The sequence below is a fragment of the Salmo salar genome, chromosome 08, assembly GCF_965601325.2.
Source record: "Salmo salar chromosome 08, fSalSal1, whole genome shotgun sequence".
NCBI classification, from domain to species: Eukaryota; Metazoa; Chordata; class Actinopteri; order Salmoniformes; family Salmonidae; genus Salmo; species Salmo salar.
The window spans coordinates 10,990,915-11,008,750 of record NC_138298.1 but is presented as its reverse complement, the minus strand read 5'-3'; the positions used below and the strand labels follow the sequence as shown (position 1 = coordinate 11,008,750).

The 17,836-nt window shown below is 47.3% G+C and overlaps 1 protein-coding gene and 1 long non-coding RNA gene across 2 annotated transcripts; both read right to left on the bottom strand.

Annotated features, from left to right (window-relative positions):
- Positions 1-777: 777 nt before the first annotated feature.
- LOC145881517 (uncharacterized) lies at positions 778-2,631 on the bottom strand. The gene is made up of 3 exons (XR_014393058.1): positions 2,263-2,631; positions 1,653-1,788; positions 778-1,408 (listed from the first exon to the last, which is right to left on the bottom strand). It is a non-coding gene; the product is annotated as an uncharacterized LOC145881517 (long non-coding RNA).
- A 5,263-nt stretch (positions 2,632-7,894) lies between these two features.
- Positions 7,895-14,767, bottom strand: LOC106609988 (uncharacterized). Its single transcript, XM_082978377.1, has 4 exons — positions 12,551-14,767; positions 12,192-12,375; positions 11,680-11,945; positions 7,895-11,591 (listed from the first exon to the last, which is right to left on the bottom strand). Exons 3-4 carry the CDS (start codon positions 11,877-11,879, stop codon positions 11,435-11,437), a joined length of 357 nt encoding a protein of 118 aa, XP_082834503.1. The 5' UTR covers positions 11,880-11,945; positions 12,192-12,375; positions 12,551-14,767; the 3' UTR covers positions 7,895-11,434.
- Between the last annotated feature and the right edge of the window lie 3,069 nt (positions 14,768-17,836).

Here is a 17,836-nt window from a genome sequence, read left to right as displayed (position 1 = left end):
TACTTTTGACCAGGACTGTGTACGGAATAGGGTGCCATTTGTAACGTAACCCGTTACATAACCCCGGCTAAACCGTTATGAGGTCTACCTAGGTAGCTGAGGGGACTTTAATAAAACGGCATTAAAATAAGTAATATTTCAGTGGAGAATAAAATAACGATTTCCTTTCGTCCTGCAGGCATAAGTGAACAATTCAATGTGTAACTGTTTTTGGGAGTCAATTCTTGTTCTCTCTGGTTCTCTCTCTCTCTGCCACTGTCATTCTCCCTCTCTCTGACGCACTCCTTTCTCTTTCTCCCTCCCTCCTTGTGTTAATCTTGGGGGAGACAGTGCCGGCACCGGGGTTGATGGAGTTGGGTGACCTATGGTGTAGCCGGAGCAATCAGGTCCATACACAGCATATCAGAGAGCAGAGAAGTGGGACAGACAGCAACAGAACAGACACAGCTTTAGAGCATATATGGGGCTCTGGCCCCCCCTGTTGGTGTGGTAACACACTGCAAGTGCTGTCAAGTGACAATACTTATATGACATATGAGGACATACAAGCCTGGAGAGGACAGACCACAATGCCTGCTGCCTGCTGTTTTTCATCAAGTAAACAAATTAACTAATCAAATTAATGTATTTTGATGAATGAATAAAGATCAGAAATAAATTATGACTAAATAAATTATAAATGTATATCATGAGACCAATGATTTATATATACACTAGATTGCTAACAGGAGGTGATGTGTTGAAGCCACTTTGCCTCCATCTTGGCACTCCCCCAACATTGCAAAAAATATTTTTGGAAGCTATAGAAATGCATTTATTAATGTCTACATTCATTTTTGCCACATTTATTATATTACAGACACTTTAATGCATACCTTTAAATTATATTACGTGAGCTAAACATAAAAATAGAAACATATACACATTTTCCTTATTTAAAGTATATATTTTTTTATTTCTAATCATACTGTCCCCACAACAACATCAAAATACTTAAATACATTTTGTCCTTGAAACATTTAATTAAAATACTGTAGAATTCCATTAATTCCTATGGATGACTGTACCTACTGGGGCGTGCCAATATGGCCGACCGATGGCTTCAAAGCCTCTCATATCATCCGCAATCCAGGGTTTATATACATCATTGCATTAGACTGACAAAAAGTATTACCAGAAAGCATGGGACAAAACTTCACCAGCAGCTGCATTTTTGGTCATATCTACCTAACCCAAGCAGGTCTGTTAAGAGTCAGCTATCAACCCAACACAACATTATCATCTGAGTACTGCAGAGACTAAGTGGGGGTGTGTCCTTCGGTGGAGTCTTCCTCCCTCCTGGCCAGTAGGCTTGGACCCCCTCAACTGGCTCATAAGACTTATTTGTACCAAAGTAATTGGCGATAACCTACCAGGGGAGAAGATACCATGACCATCTATGGTTACTTAACATTTCTGGCACATTACAGGCTGTGTGTTGAACGCAGCGCATTTCAAGGATGTCAGTTACAGGAAGGAGGGCCAGGAAGTTGAAGTTTACAAGTGATTTTCCTTTTAAAAATGGTCTATGGATGTAGTTGCTGGCATGATCTTAACTTGCCATAGTAATCAAGATAACATACAGGTGAAATGAATAATACAAAATGGCTGACCTGTGAAGGTTCGGTTCCACATCTTGCGAGTTATGGTGAACCCATCGTATGGGTCTCCGTGTTCCGCCAGGGTTTCATTCAGAGCCTGAGCGTACAGCCATACAGAGTCATGGGCTATGGCTGCCAGGACCGACACCTGCCATTGGACAAACAGTTAAGAAACAGAGAGTTACATATACTGTATATACACTCTTATAAAAAAGGGTTCCAAAAGGATTCTTCGCTGTCCCAATAGGAGAACCCATTTTGTTTCCAGGTAGAACCCTTTCGGGTTCCAGGTAGAACGCTCTGTAGAAAGGGTTCTACATGGAACCAAAAAAGGTTCTTCAAAGGGTTCACCTACAGGAACAGCCGAAGCACTCTTTTAGGTTCTAGATTGCACCATTTTTTCTAAGAGTGTACAGTATATATACAGTTAAACATAGTAGCTAAGTACCTGGCCCGGGTTCTAAATAGTATTTGGAAATCGGTCAAATCTTTTAGCTGTGCTTAATTGAGCTTGCCTGGCACAATGGAACCAATGGAATAGTCCCAAAGGTACAAAGGCCACCCCATCTGGCACTCCGGACAGGGTCAATCGGCAGGTGTGTGTGTGTGTTTTATAGCACACCTTTTCGTTGGGTGCGTAGGCATAGCCAAAGTCCTCTCTGGATCTGCGGATGACGTCATTGGAGAAGTTCCAGTACCTCTGGTCGTTGGGTTTGTACAAAAAGAGTACAAACAGAGCCTGGTAGGCCTGCTTAGCCACGGAGTCATCCACATCTCCTACAACACATCAACACCATTCATTGATTCGTCCTAAGGTTATAAAATTCCAGTAGCATTCCCAAAATCCCCATGTAGTATTGTATTGTATGGTGCCAATTGGGACACACTACATGATTATTGCTTGGATTACTTTTGAATTCAAAAAGGTTTGCGAAAAAAATTGTTTGACACTTTTCTGTTTTCTCAATGACATTCAATTTAGAATTGAAAAAAGGTGCAAGTTTAAGTTTGATCCACCTGAGTGAGTCTCACCATAAGTCAGAGACCACTATGATGACACACCAAATATGTTTAATGGATCCTTTTTGTCTTCTTCTAATGCCTCTTAAAGCAATACAAAAGCAACAGAAAGTAATCAAATTATGTTACAGAATTTCAGGTAATCCAAAGGTTAAGTGATTGATTACAATTTTGGACAGGTAACTAGTAACTGTAATGGATTACATTTAGAAAGTAACCTGCCCAACCCTGAGATTGTTAATGTTTAATAAATGAAGTTGTTCAGGTTTACTTCCTCCTTGGGGCTACAGTGTAGCAGTCCCAACTGGGATGTTACATTGAATTTAATAGATTTCTCCAAGTGCAGTTTCAAACAATTCCCTTTTTAAGAATGGTTGTTTTCTCATTTGTCTTATTTCACAGGGGATTTGGGAAGTAAAATAGCCAAAAGGTTTATGAAAAACACAAGGTATATACAAAAGAAAAATATTTATATATTTTATTTTTATTGACAAAGGTCCCCTTATCTATGAACTGTGAGAAAACAGGATCGTGGGAAATGGCTTGAAGCTCCAACCAGGCTGAAAGCCAAAGGAGGCCTATCACTACTGCAAATAGACTCAACACCACTAGTCCGTATGAGAAATAAAGACAAATGATATCTGCTCAGCCTGAAGATGGAAGTTTAAGAAAAGAGTAGCTTCCTCTTAGAAAAACAGTTAAGTTTATATTGAGGACTGGACCCAAGTCAGTGTCGTAGCAATTACTCAGAAGTCAATGTTAAAACAACACTATAGCACGTAATTCATGGTGGCGATGTTCCAGTGAGAAACTGTGGATTAATAAACATCAATATTGAATTGTCACATTGGGTAGATAAGATTAAATTATAAGGGCCAGAGTCCCTGACCTACTCCTGGACCAAAAAGCACTGAGCACAAAATCTGGGTCAGTTAAACCCCTGTGGGGTTATACTTGAATCTTATCTCTAAAAAGAATGATCACACAATAAGGCCCTCTGGAAAGTTTCCCCTTCTATCCCACATGCACAAACGCACACTCCAGTTTTTTCCTATCCAACAGTTTCATCAGTAGGTTTGGTTAGACTCTAACCTTCCATCCCCTTTCAGTCTCACCTTTGACCTCTGACTCAATAATGACAATCTCACCCCCTTAACCCTAACCCCTGACACTAGTTGGTCATTAGTCAGATATCGGTCAGCCATTTACTCTCCGTCACTGTTGATATTGCATGTGTGCCTACAACTGCGTGAGTGAGGGCGAAAGCGTGAGAGCGAGTAATGTCTCAGTAGGCCTACCATAGAGAGGTGTTGATGTGGTTCTAGGTGACCTGCCATTACTATCAGGTCATGGACTGTTGCTTTGCTGCAGTGATTTATTGTCAACAAGATCATGACAGGCATTAGTGCTGGTGGCTGCTGAGCTAAATGGTGGAGATGGATAGAATTTTTTTTGCCAATGTCAGAACATACAGTTGAAGTCGGAAGTTTACATACACCTTAGCCAAATACATTTAAACTTCGTTTTTCACAATTCCTGATATTTAATCATCGTAAAAAATGCCCTGTCTTAGGTCAGTTAGGATCACCACTTTATTTTAAGAATGTGAAATGTCAGAATAATAGTAGAGAGAATGATTTATTTCAGCTTTTATTTCTTTCATCACATTCCCAATGGGTCAGGTGCCCCAATTACTATTTTGTAGCATTGCCTTTAAATTGTTTAACTTGGGTCAAACGTTTCAGGTAGCCTTCCACAAGCTTCCCACAATAAGTTGGGTGAATTTTGGCCCATTCCTCCTGACAGAGCTGATGTAATTGAGTCAGGTTTGTAGGCCTCCTTGATCGCACACGCTTTTTCAGTTCTGCCCACAAATTTTCTATGCGATTGAGGTCAGGGCTTTGTGATGGCCACTCCAATACCTTGACTTTGTTGTCCTTATGCCATTTTGCCACAACTTTGGAAGTATGCTTGGGGTCATTGTCCATTTGGAAGACCCATTTGCGACCAAGCTTTAACTTCCTGACTGATGTCTTGAGATGTTGCTTCAATATATCCACATAATTGTTCTTCCTCATGATGTCATCTATTTTGTGAAGTGCACCAGTCCCTCCTGTAGCAAAGCACCCCCACAACTTGATGGTGCCACCCCCGTGCTTCACGGTTGGGATGGTGTTCTTCAACTTGCAAGCCTCCCCCTTTTCCCTCCAAACACAACGATGGTCATTATGGCCAAAAAGTTATATTTTTGTTTCATCAGACCAGAGGACATTTCTCCAAAAAGTACGATCTTTGCCCCCATGTGCAGTTGCAAACCGTAGTCTGGCTTTCTTATGGCGGTTTTGGAGCAGTAGCTTCTTCCTTGCTGAGTGGCCTTTCAGGTTGCGTCGATATAGGACTCGTTTTAATGAGAATATATAATTTTGTACCTGTTTCCGCCAGCATCTTCACAAGGTCCTTTGTTGTTGTTCTGGGATTGATTTGCACTTTTCGCACCAAAGTGTGTTCATCTCTAGGAGACAGAACGCATCTCCTTCCTGAACGGTATGATGGCTGTGTGGTCCCATGGTGTTTATACTTGCGTACTATTGTTTGTACAGATGAATATGGTATCTTCAGGCATTTGGAAATTGCTCCCAAGGATGAACCAGACTTGGCGGATTTCTTTTGATTTTCCCATGATGTCAAGCAAAGAGGCACTGAGTTTGAAGGTAGGCCTGGAAATACGTCCAAAGGTACACCTCCAATTGATGTCAATTAGCCTATCAGAAGCTTCTAAAGCCATGACATAATTTTCTCGAATTTTCCAAGCTATATAAAGGCGCAGTCAACTTAGTGTATGTAAACTTCTGACCCACTGGAATTGTGACACAGTGAGTTATAAGTGAAATAATCTGTCTGTAAACAATTGTTGGAAAAATTACTTGTGTCATGCACAAAGTAGATGTCCTAACCGACTTGCCAAAACTATAGTTTGTTAAGAAGAAATTTGTGGAGTAGTTGACAAACTAGTTTTAAAGACTCCAACCTAAGTGTATGTAAACTTCCGACTTCAACTGTAGCATGACATAACATGTCCTAACTTCAGGGCTCTACGCTAACTTTTTTCCCAAGGAGTACATGCGCTCCTAAATGAAAAAATGTAGGAGCACACAAAGAAATTTAGGAGCACAGTGAAAAATGCAATACAGAGTTTATTAACAAACAATTTATTACATACATATTTATACTGCATGTTTGAGTGTGAGTGCGTGTACTAAGGGACACACATCTGTGGAACAGCACATACTACCAAAATCACCCGTTGACCCCTGCCTACTAGACTCAAAGGATATCAGTTGTCCAGCTGCTTTTGTATGTTGGCCGTCTGGCACACTTAGAGGTCAGCCAGCGGTCCATGGCAGGAGTTGGATCGAATTCCTTGACAGAAGGCCCCTCCAGACTGATCCTCATCAGGTCTTCGGTGGTGGAGACCCCAAGGCAGCTTCTTGTCGAATTATTAATCCGGTTCTGCGCAGAGAAGCCTAGCTCACACTGGGCGGCTGAAATCTGAGGCACCAGCATAAGCTGCACACAAGTCCAGCATGTTCTAGGGAAAAGGTTATATCTTTAATTTCATTTAAGTTAATGGTAAGAGTTTATCTAAACCGGGCGACGTCACCGGTCTTCTAGCCATCGCCGATCCACCTTTCATTTGTTTTGTCTTGTTTACATTTCCCTCATTACTTGTTGTGTATTTAACCCTCTGTTCCCCCCCATGTCTGTGTGTGAAATTGTTTATTGTCGAGGTTGGCACGCTTCCGGCTGGTTAGCGCCAGATTTTGTTTTATTACCCGTGCTTTGTGGCAGCCGGTACTTTGTACTTGGGTTTTGTCCTTTGTGCTGCCTTACTTGTTCTTTGGGCATTTGTTTTGGTGACGCGGTTGCGTTCTGTTCAGATGATTGCCTAAGTAAAGTGCTTTGTCCACTCATCTCTGCTCTATTGCGCCTGACATCCATGCATCAGCGACACTCACCCCTTGACAGAATTTCACACCCACAATATGGAGTCAGCAGGAGCAGGTGCCCCAGGTATAGGGGTCGAGGACCGCGTCCGGGAGCACGCGGCAATGCTCCACCATCTCGCCGCCGCCATGGACCGTGTTGTCCAAACCATGGACCACTGGGAGAGACAGGGAGTTCCTCGGGCACCTCCACCAGCACAACCAGGGTCTCCACTACTCGCCCCACCTTTACCCGGTCCCAGTGGGATTCGTCTCGACCTTCCCCGGGAGTACGACGGGACGGCTCTGCACTGCCAGGGTTTCCTGTTGCAGCTGGATCTCTACCTGGCAACCGTCCACCCGGCTCCTTCGGGCCATGAGAAGGTGTCCGCCCTCGTCTCGTGCCTCTCGGGGAAAGCCCTGGAGTGGGCCAACGCCGTGTGGGGAGAAGGAGATGCGGCGTTGGACCATTTCGAGGATTTCACCCGCCGCTTACGGGCAGTCTTCGACCACCGCCCGAGGGTAGACCGGCGGGTGAACGCCTCTTCCATCTGAGGCAGGGGACGAGGAGCGCCCAGGAATTTGATGGACTTTCGGACCCTGGCCGCCGGCGCGGGATGGAACATGAGGACCCTGATCGAGCATGATCGCTGCAGTTTGCTCGAGGACGTCCGTCGAGAGTTGGCCTGCAGGGACACCACCCTCACGTTCGAACAGCTGGTGGACCTGTCCATTCAGCTGGATAACCTGCTGGCTACCCGCGGACGTCCAGAGTGGGGTCTGTCGGTTCCATCCCCCAGCACCACCGCTCCGATGCCCATGGAGCTGGGAGGTGCTGCACTCAGGGAGACCGGAGGAGGATCCGTCTCATGCACCATCTGTGGCCGCAGAGGTCACACTGTCGGTCGGTGCCGGGTTGGTCCCTCTGGGAGTCGAGGCAGCAGGCAGGGCACTCTGGCGTCACCCCAGGTGAGAAGGTGCCATTCTCACCCAGAGCCCTCTGTTGCACACATTTTTGTTTGTTACTTTTCCTGAGTTTTCCCCGCATTCCCAGCATAAGGCGCTCATCGATTCAGGCGCTGCTGGGAATTTTATAGACAGATCATTCGCCCATAGTTTAGGGATCCCCATCGTTCCAGTGGCTATGCCCTTCCCAGTTCACGCCTTAGACAGTCGACCATTAGGGTCAGGGTTGATTAGCGAGGCCACTGCTCCTCTGGGGATGGTGAAGCAGGGGGGGGGGGGGGGGGGGGGGTCACACGGAGAGAATCAGTCTCTTCCACATTGACTCTCCTGCATTTCCTGTGGTGCTAGGCATACCCTGGTTAACTTGTCATGACCCCACTGTTTCATGGCAACGGAGGCCTCTCACATGGTGGTCGTGAGAGTGCTCGGGGAGGTGTTTAGGGGTTTCCATTGGTGCTACTACGGTGGAAAGTCCAGACCAGGTCTCCATCGTTCGCATTACCCCCGAATATGCCGATTTGGCTCTCGCCTTCTCCAAAAGAAGGCGACTCAATTACCACCCCATCGACGGGGGGGATTGTGCGATAAATCTCCTGGTAGGCGCCGCACTTCCCAGGAGTCACGTGTATCCCCTGTCACAGGCGGAGACAGGGAGGGGCAGGTTGTGGAAACATATGTCTCCGAATCCCTGTGTCAGGGGTACATTCGGTCCTCCACTTCACCCGCCTCCTCGAGTTTATTTTTTGTGAAGGAGGGAGGTCTGCGCCCGTGTATTGGCTATCGAGGCCTAAATCAGATCACTGTGAGGTACAGTTACCCGCTACCTCTTATCACCACTGCGATTGAATCAATGCACAGGGTGCGCTTCTTCACCAAACTAGATCTCAGGAGCACTTACAACCTGGTGCGTATCCTGGTGCGTATCCTGGAGGGAGAATAGTGGAAGACGGCGTTCAGTACGACCTCAGGGCATTATGAGTACTTCGTCATGCCGTACGGGTTGATGAATGCTCCATCAGTCTTCCAAGCCTTTGTAGACAAGATTTTCAGGGACCTGCACGGGCAGGGTGTAGTGGTGTATATTGATGACATTTTGATATACTCCGCTGCACGCGCCGAGCATGTGTCCCTGGTGCGCAGTGTACTTGGTCGACTGTTGGAGCATGACCTGTACGTCAAGGCTGAGAAATGACTGTTCTTCCAACAGTACGTTTCCTTCCTAGGGTACCGCATTTCCACCTCAGGGGTGGAGATGGAGAGTGACCGCATTTCAGCCGTGCGTAATTGGCCGACTCCCACCACGGTAAAGGAGGTGCAGCGGTTTCTAGGGTTTGCCAATTACTACCAGAGGTTTATCCGGGGTTTTGGTCAAGTAGTGGTTCCCTTTACCTAACTGCTGAAGGGGGGACCGGTACGTTTGCAGTGGTCGGCTGAGGCGGACAGGGCTTTTGGTCACCTGAGGGCTCTGTTTACCTCAGCTCCCGTGCTGGCCCATCCGGATCCCTCTTTGGCATTCATAGTGGAGGTGGACGCATCCGAGGCTGGGATAGGAGCCATGCTCTCTCAGCGCTCGGGTACGCCACCGAAGCTCCGCCCCTGTGCCTTCTCGAGAAAGCTCAGCTCGGCGGAGCGAAACTATGACGTTGGGGACCGGGAGCTGTTGGCTGTCATCAAGGCCTTGAAGGCATGGAGGCATTGGCTTGAGGGGGCTAAACACCCTTTTCTCATCTGGACTGACCATCGCAATCTGGAGTACATCCAGGCAGCGAGAAGACTGAACCCTCGCCAGGCAAGGCGGGCCATGTTTTTCACCCGTTCTATTTTCACCCTTTCTTACAGACCAGGTTCCCAGAACGTGAAGGCAGATCCACTGTCCCGGCTGTATGACACAGAGGAGCGGCCCATGGATCCCACCCCCATACTCCCGGCCTCCTGCCTGGTGGCGCCGGTAGTGTGGGAGCAGGACGCGGAAATTGAGCAGGCGCTACGTGCAGAACCCGCTCCCCTCCAGTGTCCCACTGGGCGACTGTACGTTCCGTCTGCTGTCCGTGACCGGCTGATCTATTGAGCCCACACATCATCCTCCTCTGGTCATCCAGGCATCGGTCAGACGGCGCGCTGTCTGAGTGGGAAGCACTGGTCGCCCACTTTGGCTAAGGACGTGAGGGTTTATGTTTGCTCCTGCTCAGTGTGCGCCCAGTGTAAGGCTCCTAGGCACCTGCCCAGAGGTAAGCTACACCCCTTACCCGTTCCACAACAGCCATGGTCGCACTTGTCGATCGATTTCCTTACAGATCTCCCCCCATCACAGGGAAACACCACGATCCTAGTTGTTGTGGATCGTTCCTATAAGTCCTGCCGTCTCCTTCCTCTGCCCGGTCTCCCTACGGCCCTACAGACTGCGGAGGCCCTGTTTACGCACGTCTTCCGGCACTACGGGGTGCCTGAGGATATAGTGTCTGATCGGGGTTCCCAGTTCACTTCGAGGGTCTGGAGGGCGTTCATGGCACATCTGGGGGTCTCGATAAGACTTACCTCGGATTTTCACCCCGAGAGTAATGGGCAGGAGGAGAGAGTGAACCAGGATGTGGGTAGGTTTCTGCGGTCTTATTGCCAGGACTGGCCGGGGGAGTGGGCGGCGTTTGTGCTCTGGGCCGAGATGGCTCAGAACTCGCTTCGCCACTCCTCCACTAACCTCTCCCCCTTCCAGTGCGTACTGGGGTATCAGCCGGTTCTGGCGCCGTAGCATCAGAGTCAGACTGAGGCTCCTGCGGTGGACGACTGGTTCAGGCGCCCGGAGGAGACATGGGACGCCGCCGATGTTCACCTCCAGCGGATCGTGCTGCGCCAGAAAGCCAGCGGAGACCATCACTGCAGTGAGGCCCCGGTGCGACCGGGTCTGGCTCTCGACCCGAAACCTGCCCCTCCGCCTGCCCTGCCGGAAGCTGGGACCGCGGTTTGTGGGGCCATTTAAAGTCCTGAGGAGACTGAACGAGGTGAGTTACAGGTTACAGCTTCCCCCTGATTACCGTATTAACCCCTCGTTCCATGTGTCTCTCCTCAGGCCGGTGGTGGCTGGCCCGCTCCAGGAGTCTGAGGTGCAGGAGGTTCCTCCGCCCCCTCTGGACATCGAGGGGGTCTCGGCGTTATCCGTTCGCGCCATACTGGATTCGAGGCGTCGGGCGAGGGGCCTTCAGTACCTCGTGGACTGGGAGGGGTACGGTCCTGAGGAGAGATGCTGGGTCCCGGTGGAGGACGTGTTGGACCCTTCAATGCTGCGGGAGTTCCACCGTCTCCGTCCGGATCTCCCTGAACCTCGCCCTCTGGGTCGTCCCTGAGGCCGGTGTCGGCGCGCTGCTGGAGCCGGGCGTCAAGGGGGGGTGTACTGTCACGACTTCCGTCGAAGTCGGTTTCTCTCCTCGTTCGAGCGGCGTTCGGCGGTCGATGTCACTGGTCTTCTAGCCATCGCTGATCCACCTTTCATTTTCCATTTGTTTTGTCTTGTTTTCCCACACACCTGGTTTACATTTCCCTCATTACTTGTTGTGTATTTAACTCTCTGTTCCCCCCATATCTGTGTGTGAAATTGTTTATTGTCGAGGTTGGCACGCTTCCGGCTGGTTAGCGCCGGGTTTTGTTTTATTACCCGTGCTTTGTGGCAGCCGGTACTTTGTACTTGGGTTTTGTCCTTTGTGCTGCCTTACTTGTTCTTTGGGCATTTGTTTTTGTGACGCGGTTGCGTTCTGTTCAGATGATTGCCTAAGTAAAGTGCTTTATCCACTCATCTCTGCTCTCCTGCGCCTGACTTCCATGCACCAGCTACACTCACCCCTTGACATCTACCTTGTATTCGTGCCTGTAGGGGTCCTTTGTCAACATGGTCTCCCACAGGCCACTGTAGGACTTATCCTTGAAATTGTGGCTGACCAGGATTTTCAGCCCCTGCCACTCATCCTGGATTGCAGCCATGTTGCACCCCGATCTGCAGGATTGAACAGAGCAAGTGAGTTTGCAGATATGCAAACATAACATTGTCTCATATGGCAATGCAGTGTCAAATAAATTGTTACCTCTCTAGAGGCTCCTTGAAATGCCTCATTAGGTATGCCACACCATCATCGCCAAAGGTGAGAAGGCTGGCCTGGTCTTCTGGCCATGTGTCAGGGTTTAGCACTCTGAAAGACCACTGGGGTCTGGACACCTCATCTTTCAGCAAACCACCAAACCTGGCTTTGAGATCATCCACGCCGATGTTGATGGCCGCCTCCATGTGCTGCTTCAGCTGGGGATTGGTGAGGTCCGTGAAGCCTTTCAGATTCCCCTTCAGTGTTATTCCCTTTAACAGAAATAACGCACGCACACACACACACAGAGAGACACACACACACACCAACACACAATGAAATTTGCCTGTCTCCCATAAAAAATAAATTTAAGACTTCTCCACTGCATTTCGCTCCTTATCCTCAAATTGTTCTATTGGGCAACGAATACATTGATTCTCACACTGAGAATCTGTCTTAATCATCGATTTTAATCATCGATTTCTCTTACATCCTAACAAGCTCTCATCCTAACACACCTGGAATCACCCTGCTGCTGAGCAAGCATGGTCTGGATCTTCTCCAGCATGCCTCCTGCCTTTGCCCTAAGCTTTAGTGCTTCCAGTCTGGTCATGGTCTTCCTCAACTCTGGTGTGGCTTGGGGGAGGATCAGGTCATTCCTTTGCAGGGTGACGCTAAGTGAGGATAGCTCCTCAAACATGTCTGAAAGAAAATAGCAGAATACACAAAAGTGTGCATTCTCCATATCCCGCTTTATCTGTTAAGTAGTGAGTAAATAAACTGTCACCTGTAAATGACTTGATTCTGAAAGTTAATTTGAGTCTTGAACCTATTTTTTAAAACTTGTGTGGTATTACATTTCCTGTGTAAAACTGACCTTCTTTGCCTGCCCTTGAACTTCCGCTGTTGTCGATGCTACGGCCAAGTACTCCATGTACTGCAGAACAACGGAGTACTGGCCTTCGTCAGTTGCAAGGTCCTTGTCTTGTCCATGCCGTAGGAACACTTTGAGGGCTCTGTGGACATGGGGGATCCAGTGAGTTCCCTTGACGCTAGACGGTGTGCAAATATCCACACCGAGCTCTTGCCTGAGAACATAGAGCTCCCGTTAGGAATTTCCGCTGAAGTGATACGTCTTCCATATCAGATTCAGAAGATCGTACATGACAGACACCTTTGGCTCTTTCTTCTGAATGGTCAATATTGCCAGCTCTAGTCTGTGAAAGTCAGAACAGAATCTTCCTAACAATTCACCGTCTCCTTCCCCCCGTCTCTTGTGCCAACAGAAAACAATAATTCAGTGGTATTTACCATTCCAGCACTTATCGCACACACACACAGTATTGTTCAACATTCTCTGCAAGCAAATAAAACTAAATCATAGGTTTGTAACAAATACATTCTCTATGTGACATACAGTGGATTGGGATAATATGCCCCCCTGCCTCTCTCTGCAGGTGGGCAATCACTCCCCCACGGTAGCCCATGTTCACGGAGGCACCATCTGCCCCGAAGGAGATGCACTACTTCATCCATGACTCTCCATCCTCCTCTGGGCAAACAGCACGAAATGTGGCCTTGGTGGCATCCAAAACACCTTGAATGACAACACAAAAAAACAATTATACAAAAGTACTTCTGACAAACTAAATTATCTCCATTATGAATAATGATTCAACTTTACACAAGAATAAAGCCTATAAAGACGAACAACTTACCAATGGCATGAGAGTTCAAGGGTCTGTTGTCCGACCAGGAGATTGACTGGCTTCCCATCCTCCAACAAGCATACGTAGACAATCTCGCATTCGGTGTTAGATATATCAGTGTCTCCGTCTATTAGAACGGCAAGATACTATGCGGCTTTCAGCTTCGCTGACAGGCTCTCTCTCCTAATGTCAGCAATTTGACCGATCATCTCCTCACATCTTACATCATTGTCGTATGTGGGATTAATTTCAACTACGTTTTTTTGGTGGAGTCTGATAAGCGGCCCAAATTTGACGAAAGGTTCTTCTTCCGCAATGAAGTATGCGATGTTTATCTTTATTTTCAGCTGCCTCCTCTTCTCCTCCTCAGACAGCAGCACCTGCCTCCTCAAGGCTGCTGACACCGTGCCTGATGGTTTCTCCTGTCTCAACAGGTACAGATCTCTGCACTGGATGCCACCGCGAGATGTTATCTCTTTTCAGATGCGGGTTTCCTGACACGAAGGAGGAGTTGCCCGCCAGTTTCTGCCCTCTACAATATTTGCAGAACATGACGTTGTTTTCGAACTCTAGCCAGGGAACATTTTGAGCCAATTCGCATTGAATCTATATATTCTCCCTCCACCGGCTACAGTGGATGTTGAAGTGCCAGCGGGGGTCACGGTAGCTTCACTAACGTTGTTCTCAGCATCCCTAACGTTAACCTCTCTGGGCTAGGTGGGACGAAATCGTCCCACCTACGCAACAGCCAGTGTAATCCCGTGGCGCGATTTTCAAATACCTTAGAAATGCTATTACTTCAATTTCTCAAACATATGACTATTTTACACCATTTTAAAGACAAGACTCTCGTTAATCTAACCACACTGTCCGATTTCAAAAAGGCTTTACAACGAAAGCAAAACATTAGATTATGTCAGCAGAGTACCCAGACAGAAATAATCAGACACCCATTTTTCAAGCTAGCATATAATGTCACAAAAACCCAGAAGACAGCTAAATGCAGCACTAACCTTTGATGATCTTCATCAGATGACACACCTAGGACATTATGTTATACAATACATGCATGTTTTGTTCAATCAAGTTCATATTTATATCGAAAACCAGCTTTTTACATTAGCATGTGACGTTCAGAACTAGCATACCCCCCGCAAACCTCCAGTGAATTTACTAAATTACTCACGATAAACGTTCACAAAAAACATAACAATTATTTTAAGAATTATAGATACAGAACTCCTTTGTGCAATCGAGGTGTCCGATTTTAAAATATATTTTCGGTGAAAGCACATTTTGCAATATTCTGAGTACATAGCCCAGCCATCACGGCTAGCTATTTAGACACCCACCAAGTTTAGCCCTGACCAAACTCCGATTTACTATTACAAAAGTTTGATTACCTTTGATGTTCTTCGTCAGAATGCACTCCCAGGACTGCTACTTCAATAACAAATGTTGGTTTGGTCCAAAATAATCCATCGTTATATCCAAATAGCGGCGTTTTGTTCGTGCGTTCAAGACACTATCCGAAGTGTAAATAAGGGTCACGAGCATGGCGCAATTCGTGACAAAACATTTCTAAGTATTCCATTACCGTACTTCGAAGCATGTCAACCGCTGTTTAAAATCCATTTTTATGCCATTTTTCTCGTAAAAAAGCGATAATATTCCGACCGGGAATCTGCGTTTAGGTAAACAGATGAAAAGAAAACAAGGCATGGGGTCGACGCGGGCACGCGCCTGAGTCTCACAGTACTGTAACCAGCCACTACCCAAACGCGCTACTTTTTTTCAGCCAGAGCCTGCAAAGCCACGATTCAGCTTTTTACCGCCTTCTGAGAGCCCATGGGAGCCGTAGGAAGTGTCACGTAACAGCAGAGATCCTCTGTAATGGATAGAGATAATCAAGAAGGGCAAGAAATTGTCAGACAGGCCACTTCCTGCATGGAATCTTCTCAGGTTTTGGCCTGCCATATGAGTTCTGTTATACTCACAGACACCATTCAAACAGTTTTAGAAACTTTAGGGTATTTTCTATCCAAAGCCAATAATTATATGCATATTCTAGTTACTGGGCAGGAGTAGTAACCAGATTAAATCGGGTACGTTTTTTATCCAGCCGTGTCAATACTGCCCCCTAGCCCTAACAGGTTAACCGCCATGTCAACATTAGCCGCCTCAGGTAAACCTTGTGAAGAGGCTTCATTAGTTGAACCTTGTGAATCCCCCTCGCCGGATTCTTCTTTCTCCTCGTCTGTTTTTCGCTTAAAATAAAATGGGCTTCATTTTTAGCGATGTCTGCACGTTAACTTATAGCCTATACCGATACTATTTTCCAGTGTTGTTCACCATTCTCTCTCTGAATGGACTGCGTCATCACAGAAAACTCTAATGTGGTTGGCGCATGCCGCTTGTGGAATGCGGGACTTGTAGTTTTTAAACAATTAGCAGCGGGGAAAAAATTTATTACGAAAGGTTGTAATCTTTACTCGCACACTGTGCTCGTAAATCATTTTTTCGGTTCGCACATATCTATTTTTAGGGGCAAATGCGAGTGAAATACTCGCACTGTAGAGCTCTGAACTTGTTAGGTTCATATTCGGCATCCCAGGGGGAACCTGGGTCCGGGATTGTAATCATTTTGGCATGTAAAATATGCATTTTTACATTGAATTCAAGGATTTTGCATTGGAGGGTTCCCTTTCCCGTTTCTACCACTGGTCATAGTCTAGGCTGGTGATTAACTGTTCTGTAACAGATGGAAAAACTGCTGGGACTACCATACACTTGAATCCCATATACAGTACATAATACTATGCAGTAGATGGCAGTCATATCCTTTGTAAACTCTAGGCAAATAGAATCAAACTCTGGGCCTGTATTCATAAAGTGTCTCACATTAGGAGTGTTGATCTGGGATCAGATCGCTCGGTCTGTGTAATATTGTTTGTGATCTTAAAGGCAAAACTGATCCTAAATCAGCAGCCCTATCCTCGTCACCAAGCTTAGGACTCTGGATCTGAACATCTGGACTTCCTGACAAGCCGACCCCAGGTGGTGAGAGTAGGCAACATCACCTTCACCATACTGATCCTTAACAGAGGGGCCCCACAGAGGTGTGTGCTTAGTCCCCTCATGTAGTCCCTGTTCACCCACGACTGTGTAGCAACGCTCGACTCCAAAACCATTATCTATTTCTTTGACGACACGACGGTGGTAAGTCAGATCTCCGGCGACGAAGAGTCAGCCTACAGGGAGGAGGTAAGTGACCTGGCAGTGTGATGCAGGAGCAACAACCTCTCCCTCAGGCCTCCCGAGTGGCGCAGTGGTCTAAGGCACTACATCGCAGTTGCTAGCTGTGCCACTAGAGATCCTGGTTGGAGTGCAGGGATGTCCTTGTCCCATCGTGCTCTAGCAACTCCTGTGGCGGGTCGGTCGCATGCACGCTGACATGGTCGCCAGGTGTACGGTGCTTCCTCCAACACATTGGTGTGGCTGGCTTCCCGGTTAAGCGGGCATTGTGTCAAGAAGCAGTTCAGCTTGGTTGGGTCGTGTTTCGGAGGACTCATGGCTCTCGACCTTCGCCTCTCCCGAGTCCGTATGGGAGTTGCAGTGATGAAACAAGACTAACTACCAATTGGATACCACAAAATGGGGAGAAAAAGGGGTAAAAGAAAATGTAAAAAAACTCCCTCAAAGTCAGCAAGGCCAAGGAGCTGATCATAGACTACTACTGGAAACAGAGGGCGAGCACCCCCCCCCCCCCCCCCCCCCCCCCCATCCATATCGACCGGGCGGCAGTGGAGCAGGTAGACAGCTTCAAGTTCGTCGATGTCTAAATCACTAAAGACTTAAAATTGTCCAAACACACACGCAAAGTCATGAAAAAGGCAAGACAGTGCCTCTTTCCCCTCAGGAGGTTGAAAAAGTTTGGCATGGGCCCTCAAATCCTAAAAAGGTTATACAGCTGTACCACTGACAGCATATTGACTGGCTGCATCACTGCTTGGTATGGCAATAGCACGGCCCTCAATCACATGGCGCAACAGAGGGTTTTGCGGACAGCCCAGTACATCACAGCCATCCAGGACCTCTATATCAAGAGGTGTGAAAAGAAGGCCCAGAAAATCGTCAAAGACCCCAACCACCCAAGCCATAGACTATTTTCTCTGTTGCCCCACGGCAAGAAGTACCAGTGCAACAAGTCTGACACCAACAGGCTCTTGAACAGCTTCTATCCCCAAACAATACGACTCACAGGGCCCTACACACACACTGTCACTCCAACACACACACACACACACACACACACACACACACACACACACACACACACACACACACACACACACACACACACACAAAGACTCACTCCATCATTTGCTCACTCACACATAATATGCACATACATTTATACTGACTCAACTAGAGGTCGACTGATTAATTAGGGC